Source organism: Tamandua tetradactyla, chromosome 13, assembly GCF_023851605.1.
Source record: "Tamandua tetradactyla isolate mTamTet1 chromosome 13, mTamTet1.pri, whole genome shotgun sequence".
NCBI classification, from domain to species: Eukaryota; Metazoa; Chordata; class Mammalia; order Pilosa; family Myrmecophagidae; genus Tamandua; species Tamandua tetradactyla.
The window spans coordinates 64,538,577-64,549,899 of record NC_135339.1 but is presented as its reverse complement, the minus strand read 5'-3'; the positions used below and the strand labels follow the sequence as shown (position 1 = coordinate 64,549,899).

Below are 11,323 nucleotides of genomic sequence, written 5' to 3'. Positions count from 1 at the left end.
TCCCCAGTAGTTAGAAAACCAGGCCTAGCAAGAAGGGTAAGAATGTGTGAGGGCCAAGGAGAGTGCCACAGATTCTGGGAATTCCACCTGGGTATAGACCCCATTCTGCCTTCCTCTAAGGTGCCAAGCTGTTGCCTTCTCCCCAATGGAAATTGGGCTCTGTTGCACCCAACTCACACCCCCAAGAGGAAGGAGCTGATAGGAAGGGTGGGCTGGCCTCTGGGTCACTCAGTGGTATTCTGCATTCTAAGTCTTAGGTCCTCCACCCAGATCCTCAGTCCTGCCTCCAGGCCCTGGATTAGATCGCTGAATTGAGTTGCCTGGTGAGGGAAGTGGCAATCTCTTGGTTCTGGTTTTAAGGGGAATGTGGGGGTGAGAACCCCAAAACTGGAAGTGAGGGAGGCCCAGCTTCCTCACCCTTTGGGGCCCCTCTTCTCAAGGGGAAAGGACTTTTGGGTGAGAGGAGGATAGAGGAGGAATAAAGTGGCAAAGAGAGCACCCACTCATCTCCTCATACTGTGTTCCTTATTCCTACCCCCTTGACCTTAGAGGAATTCAAAACCAGTGAGGGAGAGCTTGTCCCTGCAAAGCCATTTCTGCATGACTGAACAGTCTCCAGCTGCGTGATCCTGCTCCTTGGCACCCCCTCCACTCAAGTCCTTGGGGCCTTCCCCCATCCTTGTTGTTTCTAAGTGGTTGACTCCAACCTGCCCCCTCTGCCAGGGCCCCAAGGCTTCTCACTCCCCTACTCCAAGAAGCCAGAAAAAGTGTACACAATCCAGGCACTTCTGCAAATATGTTTAATGCACTTAGATTACACGGAGGAAGAGGGGGTAAGAAGGAAATGACATCTAAGTGATCATCCAAAAAATTTTACTTAAGTCCCAGGCTGGCTGCAGCCCCCAGGAACTGAGTTGCCACTGACATTAGAAACTAATATAAAATTTTACAAAAATCTGCTCATTGCAGCATTCAGGTACTTGTACAAAAGCAGGGGCTCTCTCTACAGGGCTCCTGACTTGTAACAGGAACACAGGAACCTCCCCTGGCAACGAGGTCCTGGAAGCCAGAGATGGAAGACAACCAGATAAAAAAATACAGTCCAGTAAATTCTCTACCGGGTTGCCCCATAGGGGCACCAAGCTTCAGGATTTTTTTTTTCCCTGCTCTCAGCTCAATCTCAAAGGTCAGTCCCAAGACCCTGTGTCTATTTTAAAAAGTGTTCTAGCCCTTTTAGACTCACCTAAGGCGTTCCCAGCTCTTGTCCTGGAGCCACTCCTTTGGATGAGGAAGAGGACAGGAAGAGGCACCAGCTCCCCCTGCCAGACCTGAGACCTTGCATGCAGCCTCTTTTTGCAGCCCACATTGGACATGTGTAGCACAGGAGGCCCCCCTTATCTAGCAGGCAAATAGCGGGGAGTGCTCTCCTCTCTGAAGCTCCAGCACCAAGGACCTGGAGGGTTGGATTAAGCCTGGGTAAGTCTCGAAGAGGTCTTTGGAAACAGCAAAAAGAGGCAAGGAGGGAGGAAGGGAGGCTCCTTTCCTCTTCAACCCACAATGAGCCCCACGGAGCTGCAGGGAGGGAAAAAGGGGTACATTTCTGAGCACCAACTACATGCCACGGGCTGTGCTGGGTATGGTACATGCTCAACTCAATGGAGAGCCCCCTCCTCCAGGAACCTCTGGGAAGGCACCACCACCCAAGGGAAAGGAAGCCTGATTGGGGATAGCTAATGTCTGCCACTCTGCCTGAGTCAATGCACTGCAGGGAAATGAGACAGAGGCCTGGCTCCTGCAGGACTCCTGGGTATGGTCTCAGAGCTCACCTACTTCCCTTTTGCCTCCCCTACTCCCCATGCACATGGCCACCATGCTGGCAGTGCTGACCAGCAGTCCACAAAGGCCATGCCAGTCTGGGGTGACCTGCTGACAAAGTCAGAAAATGCTCCCCCTCCCCCAAGCAGACTGATGGAGGGCAGACTGATGACCCTCAGGCAGGTCCTAAAAAGAGAAGAGATCTTGAAGAGACCTTCAAGAAGAAGGTCAGGGTGGCAAGGAAAGGAGGCAAGCTAATGGCACCTCTGTGCCCATGAAATGTCAGATACAACAGCTTCAAAGTCAGGGCCAATGAAGTACGCAAAGGCCAGGAAATGCCCTTCTGGAAATATCCTGGGGCAGTAGAAGGCACAACTGCTGACATCAGGTCCAGAGAGGCTCCTATCTTAGCTGTGGGTGGAAGGGGGCCTGGATCCAGTCTCTCCCAATGCTCTAGATGATCTGCCTTGAAGCTCTTCACCTGGATGGAGCTACCAGTCATGAAGGGCAGAGGCAAGAGCCAAGCCCTCAGAGCCGGGGCAGTGCCCTGGCTGGCTCCCTCATCAGAGGGATCTGGCAGCCCCATGGGCCTCCTGTGACACTCCTGGTGGAGCCTATGTGTGTGTGTGTGGCAGGGGTGGATAGAGGCTATGAGGAGGCCTGCCTGGTCCCTGACAAACAAAATGACTTTGATTTGGAGAGGCCTGAAGAGTGATCTTGAAGAAGCATTCCCTGAAGTCAGGGAGGAGGGGAGTAAAAGGGCTTGCTGGTTCCAGGCCAGGAGCAGGAGGTAACTTAAGACTGTGGACCAGAGATAGGATGGCTTCTAGAAGGAAGGCTGCTAAGGTCTGCAGTATTGGAAGCAAGGGACCAAGGACCACCAAAGGCTAGAGATGGAACAAGGAATAAGAAATCAAAGATGAGGAATGAATGGATGCAAGGAAGATGGGAGAGAGGCAAAGTGCAGTGCTGGCAAAATCAAAGTGAAAGAGATGTTGAGAGGTTGATTTTTTGGTTTTTAATAATCCATAGTTCTGCAGCCTGGAGACCCAAGGAATAAGAAATTGGGATAGGATGGTCAAAGAGCTGGAGATCCAGGTCCTGAGCAGCAGCTAGGGATGGTCTATGAGGGGCTGGGCCTCTTCCTCTCTCAGGTGGGCCTGGGTGGGTGGAAAAGGCCTGAAAGATAAGACTGGTTACCACCAAGTTTCTGAGACTCTTGAACTTTGTGGGGGTCCAGTCCACTTGGAAAATAGCAGAACTCCTCTCTGGCCTCAGCTAAGTTGAACTCATGGCTGCATGGGGGAGTGTTGTCTCAGCTCTCTCCCCTGCCCGAGCTCTGCCAGATCTAGCTGGAAAAAAAGCCTCTCTATGAAGCTGACTCCTCCAGGGCCCTATTGGCAGGCAAACACCAGGCACCTTCTCCTCTGGCAGTACAGGGGGAGACACAGCCTGACGCCCTTGTCTGAGGGGGTGACAAAGTTCATTTGGGAATAAAGTTCTGTTTAAAAAACATCATATACACGGCTTCTGGACATCTTTGCAGAGCATTAAAATACCATCCGGTTTCTAAAAAATAAAATAAGGAGAAAGGAAACCAAACAGGATTGGGAGAATTGTTCCATGGCCAGAGGATCTTGACTACCAAAGGTTTTCAAGTTGAGTTGTGAACTTTTCAGCGGTGGGTCTCCACCTCCCTCCTGCCAGGTGGTGTGGCAGGGGGTAGGTGAAAATGAGGCCTGTAAATCCAGGGGCACATCAAGGGTCCAGAGTCAAATCTCAAAACCAGAACCTGTGGCAGTGACAGGAGAGGGGAATTTGCATTTGCCTGCTCACTGGCCCAGCGGTGCCAGGGCCTGGTCCCATGGGTGTGGTCAGCTGAGTGGGCTGAGGCCCCTAAGCCGGAGGTGAAATGGGGTCTGTAGCCTGTGCTCAGCATCCCACCAAGACTGCAGGTGCTGTGGCTGTGGAGTGATCCTCACGCTTCTCCTTTTATTTGTGGGAATCTCTTTTATGCAGTTGTTACACTGGAAGTCACCAGGAAGCAGCTGGGCTCCCCTTCGGCCCTTGCAGGGCCTAGCCCAGGCTAGTGCAGTGGACTGTCAAACACCACGTCAGGTAGGATGGAGACTTTCAGCTTCTTTTCAGGCCAGCTGTATTCTTTGGGAAGTTTGAACTGTGGAGGGAGAAAGCACACACCCAGAGTGTTCATGGTTAGTGGGATCTACTGCCCTCTTCCCAAAGATTGCCTGGAGAGCCAAGGATCCATATCCAGGCCCTGTTCAAGGGATGCCAGGAGTAAGACAGGCTACTAGAGGCCTAGCTTCAAATGCTAGACCCAGGTGGGCACCTAGAGTTAAACTGTTGGAGTTCAGTGACCCCTTCTTTCCCCATGCCCTGGACAATAATTAACCAGGGTTGGAGGAGGCATGTTTTCTAACTTTTTCTTGACTGTGCTGACCTCCCTCCTGCTCACTTCCTTGGTTCTGCCTCCGGCCACAAGCATGTAAGGAATCTGCTCCCTGAGGCCCTGGGGTTGGAGGATGGGGGATAGAGGGAGAGTGCAGATGCTACAGGGAAGAGGCTTAAGGTCTGGAACTCTGGTCCTATCCCCACCATGACCTCTCTTCAGAGGTTGGTGTGGGAAGGACCCTGGAACCTGTCCTCTCTAGCCTTTGCCATAGAGCCCAAAGGGATGGTAGCCTTGGCTCAAACCCAAAGTCAGACCCACACTTGCTGCCTGAGTGAGAGTAGAGAAGGAGGAGGATTGTGGCTGCAGATTTCTTGGGCCTGGTGCATACTCAGGAGGAGCAAATCCCCATCCTGTTCCCCTTTGTTTCTTTGCATCCATTTACCAGGGTTACAGCCTGAGAGTGGCCCAAAATCTTCCTATTCAGCCCAGGAATCTCTGATTTGCTTATAGTTTTGTGTCTCCCAATAGCCTGGGACCTTCTGGTGGGAGAGGGAGAGGAAGCTGACATATCTTATTTCTTTGTATTCCAGAAACTTGCATGCAGTCTGGCATACAGCAGTGTTCAATAGATGCTCATTTGGATTGATGCTGAAGCTTGGAAACAGGGTTTGCCTTTTATATCTCCCACTATCCCAGGACTAGGCAAGAAGTCAGGGCCAGGGCAAAAGGGAGAGAACAGTGTTCTCAGCCCACTTGGAGCTGGATTGGAAGTGAACCTGCCGCTTCCTGCCTGGCTGAGAGAGCCAGCCAGGAAGCATCAGGTCCAAAGTAGAGAGTGAAGCAGGGTGTGGGGATAGCCTCTGGACAGGAAAGCAAAAAAAAAAAAAAAAGTCATTTTTAGTGACCTACTTTCCAAAGCTCCCCCTGGCTCCTGTCCCTCCTGCCTGGACTGTCCCCTCCCACCCCCTCAACACCCAAGCTCAAAGCAGCAGTCTGGCACAGAGCCATGCCAGTGCGACAAGGCCCTCCGGAAGCACTTCTGGGCAGCTGGCTCTGGTCTGGCTGAATGGGGAGCTGGGCCTCAGGGGCCAGTGTCTTGTGGGGGTTGAGTAGTTGGCACAAAGGCTGGCATGGACTGGGTGCTCAGTGACTGTGAGATTTATGAATGAATTTATTTATTGAGCTGCATCCCAGAGGACAGAGAAAACACTATCCTATTAGGACTCTGAGTAGTTCCTGTTCACCTGGAGACCTGGATAGGATAGCCTTGCTCTGTGTGCTCTCACTAGCCTCTTGAACATCAGAGGCCTCTGTGTCCCCGCTTGGCCATGGAAGCTGGGAAGCTGGATGCTCTAGCCCTAGGCTGAAACCTAGTGCTCTTGCCTGTCCTCCCTTTGGCTTAAAAGCCTGGCCTCTGGGAGGTGAAGCTCTCCCCGAAGCACACTTCCTGGCAGAAAGGGCAAGGAAGGGTCTATCCCTGCCCCAGGCAGGGGAGGGCCCAGGAGAGTGTTCCAGAGGCAGGGCCAGTTTGCTAATGTTCAACTAACCCACCAGGCATTGAGGCCAGGAAGGCTCAGATCCCACAGGGCAGTTGGTTAGTAGGAGATAGGGGGAGGGGAAGGGACTTTCCAGGATGAGGTAAGTCCCTGCAAATGATGCTGGGAACAAGGAAGAAAAACAAAGGGGATTATAGGCTCTGTTCCTATACCCCAGAGAGCAGCCAGGGAAGGCATAAGCCTCTACCTGGCCTGCTAGCAACTCAGGCTCTGGGCTGAGCCTGGAAGAGACGAAGGGGTAAACTTATGGCTGGAGAAGGGAGGAAGGGAGAGTGGCTTCTGGGTGGCCCAAGGCAGGAGCAGGAGTCCCTCGCTGCCCACCAGAACTCCCCAGTGGAAAGTCCTCTGGCAATAGATGTGGGCTTTTTGTTCAGAACCTGCCAGGGAATCGCAGAGGCTGAAGAAGAACTCCTACTAGCCTAAAGTCCTGACTGCCTCTTCAAGGAGGTACTCAGGAGCTGACAATTTGGACAATTTGCTGGGTGTCCTTACAAGAACTATGGGTGAGACATGGGATTTGGTTCAAGGAAACAGAAAAGAAATGAGTCAGGGTATCCCCCCAGCCCCCCACACCTCTGAGATGAATCTGTAGATGCAAGCAAACAGATACAAACGCTCTCTCTCTGTCTCTCTCTCTCTCTCTCACCACTGGCAGGCAGACAGGCGCATACTCCCAGAGACTGGAACCTGCTATCAGAGGGAATGAAACCAGCTTACTTCCTCTGGAGAAGTCAAATCTTCCAAGTCCTCCAACATTTTCTCTACGAACTCTTCGGTCAACAGAATCTGGAAAGAAGAATAAGGAAAGCTTTTATTTTTTTATATATGATATTTCTGCCAACTGCCAGGCTGTGGACTTTTCTTCCGGCCATAGAGGAGGTATAAGCCCACTGAGATCTGTTCCAGGGATAGAGGGAAGTTTGAGCCCCTTCCATCAAATATTCCCTTCCTACCCTGCCCCCACCCCCGCCCCTGCCCCAATACCTCCCACCACCACCTGCCTGGAATATTAGCATGATTTGAGCAGAGAAGAAAGGTGGTTAGAGGACAGTGGGGAAAGGAGCAGGGAGATCTGGAGGGTTGGTAGTGCTGGTCCCAGAAGGCGGATGGAAATGGGCAGCGGGGGTGGGAAGCCTGTACTGGCTGTTCAGGCTTCCTGCATGTTGCAGCCCAGTAGAGGGGAAACAGAAAAGCCAGAGGGGCAGAGAAGACCTGTGCCAACATCCTCCTTGCCCAACCAGGTTCACATGTCAAAAGCACCCCACCCCCACCACTTGATAGGACAAAAGGAATATCTGTCTGGATTTAGAATACATGCCTTATTTGGAATCTGGAAATGCCCCAAAAGGTACATCCAAGAATGTCTGAGCAGAGAATTAAAACTCAACTCTCATTTCCCTCCATAGTATCTGTATTCTCTTAAGATGGAAACCCCCAAATCCCTACCCTGCCGGCCCCATTAAATCACTGAGTTCTTCAAGACTTCCTTTGGGATGACTCTTTTCTAGGTTACCTCCCAGCTCTCCCATTTTGCTGCTCCAGTCTGACACCTTGTCATCTTGTGCTCTGAAGTCTAGGACAGTCTGGTCCCACTATTCAGCTGGTACAACCATCACTATCCATCCCTACAGAAGTTTTCACAGTCAATGGGAACATCCAAGTTGTTCTTCTGGACTCTTAGAGCCTCTAAATCAGGCATTCCTCAATCTGATGGGCTGTTTTCTCTGTCACAAAGAAGAGGCCAAGCTAAGCTCACTCCATGCCTGCATCACACTGGGTCCTGGCTGAGGATGTTTCCTCTTCCAGATCTGACCTCTTCCCTCCATTTTCATCCCTGTGCCTGTCCATGGGACTCCTGGTCTCTGCAGCAGACTCTCTTGCATTGCCCTGGCTGCCTCTATTTGTCTCTACTCAGCACACCTTAAGCACCTTGGGTGGAGCACAAAAGAAGAAAGACTGTCCTACTTGGGGCAGCATATATGACAGTGAAACACCAACATCCAGGCCAGGGTGAAGGACAGGGTGAGGGGGCTCCTCTGAGTGAAACCAGCCCTGGGAGAAGGATGGGAATCAAGAACTTGAGAAAATACCCACCAGGCTTCCCCAGAGGCATCCACTCTGAAAAGCTGTATTGGAACCAAGGGAAGCTTCAACAGTGGGAATATAGTCAGCTTGTGAAGTAAAATGAAATGCAGAGAAAGGAAGCAGGATCCAGGAACTAAACAGGATTGAGGGGCTCCAAAGGAAGAAGCTGATGGGGTAGGGTAGGAGCAAGAAATGAGAACATTACACCCAAGTGAGCAGAAAAACCACCACTTTACCAGGAACTATGTGAACTGCTCATATATCTTATCTCCTTCAATCTCCTAACAAATGAGGCAATTGAGGCACAGATAGGTTATACACATTGCACGATGCCACATAGCCTGTGAATGGCTAAGACAAGACCATATCCCAGTCATGTTTGGACTGCTAGTATCCAAAGTACTGCTTCCAAATCCTGAACTCTTATTCCCAGGACATTTACCCATTTACCCATTCTTCTATTCATCCACCCATCGATCCATTCGATTCCATATGTATTCTCTGAGTGCCTCTGCTAGGCAGGCCCTGGTGGAGCCTGGCAGACACAGGCATGAAGGTAGCTCATTCCCCATCTGGACAAGTAAAGTGCAAAGACCTCTCTTTCCCAGGCTCTAAGCCCACAAGCAGGAACCAAAACAGCTCTGACTGCTGGCCCACATCTAATCAAGGTTTCTGTTCCAGGTCCACAGATAGGCCTCAAGTGGGGACAGAGACAGGGCAGGAGAAAGGGAAGCTTAGAGACAGAGGGAAACAGGCACCACCTGGGTTCTACCTCCAACTTCCCCACACTGGGACTGGCAAACTCTGCAATCTCAGACTACAATGCACCTTCCCAGCCATCCGACCCCTGCCCCAGCTTGGGCCCCTGCTCCTTTTGCTCTCATTCCAGGGTTTTTCCCTCCAGAAGTCCCGAGTTTCCCCACTAGTCATCACCAGTCTGCTTGAGTAGCACAAAAGTCACATTCATATTTTTGGCACTTCCAGGGCTTGTTGCCATCTCTGCAAATGCTAGCACAAACACAAGCATACCTAAAACCCAATTATATTACAATGGCTCCAGTCTGGGCCAGGCTGGGCTGATTTCTAACCCACAAATAATTTGGAGGGAGGGACTCTCTGCCAGAGAAGGGAAACAGGCTGAGGACTGGAGCTAGTACTGGGGGTGAGATGGGGAGGGGGAAGGGCGGGCAGAGGGGGAAAAGTTTACAGGGACTGTGGTCCCCCAGTGAGACTACAAAGAAAGTTTTTCTCTAACAACGGGGAAAGGTTAACTCTACCAACACTGAGTTTAGTCCTAAGCCAGTTCTGACAAAGGCCTGGACTTGGTGCTGGGGAGAGGGTGAGCTTTGGTAGCTCTTAGAAGAGCAACCAAGCATGGTACCATCTGTCTGTGGTCTCATGAAATCAATCGGAGGAGGGGACTGCAAGACCAAAAGTGGGAATAGACCACAGTTGCTCCTACTTTTTACACTTTTTTGCCTCCTCAACTTTTACTTTTGGTGACTTGCTGGTTCCTGTTGCAAACATCACATTATTTTAAAAGAATTAAAGGGGAAAAATCATACCCAAGATCTGCATGATATTAAGAGTGACATCCCCTACAAAAAAACAGGGCAGACTATCAGACTACCATAGCTCCAGGCACCTAATTTAATTTCCTCCGGGAGTTAAACCTTAGAAGGTTGGACTGAACAAACAGGCCCTGTTCTTTGTATATTTCAGATGTGGAGTTGAGAATGTTAACAGATCTTATCAATAGGACACTGAAGATAGCTATGATGGAGCAGCTCCTGGGTTTTCTCACAAGTAACAGACTCGCTGTTGTGATGCAACTGTGGGAAAAGCCTGTGCAATTCTAGGCTTGGAGCTCTTGGAACTCAGTGGGTCCCCATGGAGCTTCCTGGCTTTGCCAGGATAATAATGAGAATGGTTATGATAGTGACAGTAGTCACGATAACACCACCTAAAGCAAGGGCAGTGCCTTCCCGTGTGCCAGCCACTGCTAAGTCCTTGATCTACATCATCTCATTGGACCTTCCTGGAGGTCCTGCAAGGGAGGTGACTCTTCCATTTTGCAGATGAGGAAGTGCTGAGAGAAAAGTCTCCTGGACTTTAGAAGAACAATGGACTGGCTCATGGTGGTGGTTACACTTTTACTACCTGGGGAAGGTACCCCAACTCTAGAAGTCTGTATATTCGGGGCTGAACCCTCCCTCTTCTCTGACAGGGAAAGTGAAAGTGACTTTGGCTTCCACCTGGAAAAGCAGCAATACCAACCCCACCCAGCCACAGCTCTCCTGGCCACCTGCACAGCTCAAGAGGGTCTCTGCACGGCTGAAACCCTGAGCCCCACAGACATGCAGCTGCTCAAAAACAAGTTCACCAGCTGGAAAGGAAGGGAAACCATGCCCAAAGAGGTTTTCCAATTGGGGACAAAGGAGGGCAAAGTTCCAGGCCAGCTTGATGAATACATACGGTTAGTGAAGGCAACAGTTACTCTAACCCAGAGAACAGCAGTAGAAGTAATGATGATGATGATGATGATGACAGCAGCACTCGTTGATAAGGGCCCTTGCCAAGAGCCAGGCACAAAATGCTTATGTTTGTTATCCCATTTTGTGTGCACAAACAGGCCTTGGATGGAGGAGGCCCTCTAGGGAGAGAGGGAAGACCCCCTCTCTCACTTTCTTTTTGTCTTCTCTCCTTCCTTAAAAATAAAAAATAAACATCTTCAACAAACAAACAAACAAAAAAAGCCAGTAGGTTGGGATGATGGGCCAAGGCCTAGGTAAAATCAAAATAAAATACGGAGATACTAGAAGAAAATTAAATAAATAAATAAATAAAAATATGGAGATACTAAGCCTCATCCAGACCATGTGAATCAAAACATGCAAGGCCAAGGCATTTCCATTTTTAAAAGCTACTCCAGGAGATCATGATGTGGGAAGTGCTGGGAAATGCTCAGGCACATAGGAGGAAGGGCTCTGGGAACAGTCTTAACCAACAGGAGTGAGTTGGTGGCTACAGCTCCACCACCATCTAATTGGCTGAGCTGTAGGATGAGAGCAATGCACTAACCCCCACAACCCCAAGCTTTTTGCCAGTGAGTGGGCTCAGAATCTAGGCCAGCAGTGCCGGCTTCCTCCAATGGGCTGCTCACACTAAGTACCTTATGACAGCTTGGCTACTTGGTAGTGAGGGAGGATTGTCAACAACCTCCCATTCCTCAGGCCCCAGCAAGTTCCAGAAAGGAACCTGAAAAGTCATCTTTCGTCAGTGCCTACCCTGGGCAGGCCTGGCTGTGCCATAGGCAGGAGCCCAGCTGCTGCTGATCTGACCCTGATTCAAATGTCTGTGGTCAATGATATTTCTAGTCTGCAAACAGCGGCTGACAATGCCTGCTCCTTCCTTTTGGTATGACAATCCGCACTTTGTCCAGGGCCTTGTTTGC

General features: G+C 50.6%; 1 protein-coding gene and 1 long non-coding RNA gene across 3 annotated transcripts in view; one reads left to right on the top strand and one right to left on the bottom strand.

Moving 5' to 3' along the window:
• Positions 1-786: 786 nt before the first annotated feature.
• The window catches only part of SUFU (SUFU negative regulator of hedgehog signaling), a 165,134-nt gene continuing 154,597 nt past the window's right edge, over positions 787-11,323 (bottom strand). For both annotated transcript variants that reach the window (XM_077125877.1, XM_077125878.1), the window contains exons 11-12: positions 6,502-6,570; positions 787-3,991 (exon numbers count right to left, since the gene is read on the bottom strand). In XM_077125877.1, coding sequence (XP_076981992.1) covers positions 3,902-3,991; positions 6,502-6,570 — 159 coding nt within the window. In that variant the 3' untranslated portion in view covers positions 787-3,901. The remainder of the gene's footprint in view (positions 3,992-6,501; positions 6,571-11,323) is intronic.
• Positions 3,796-7,322, top strand: LOC143654218 (uncharacterized). Its single transcript, XR_013161709.1, has 3 exons — positions 3,796-4,321; positions 4,819-4,894; positions 6,440-7,322. It is a non-coding gene; the product is annotated as an uncharacterized LOC143654218 (long non-coding RNA).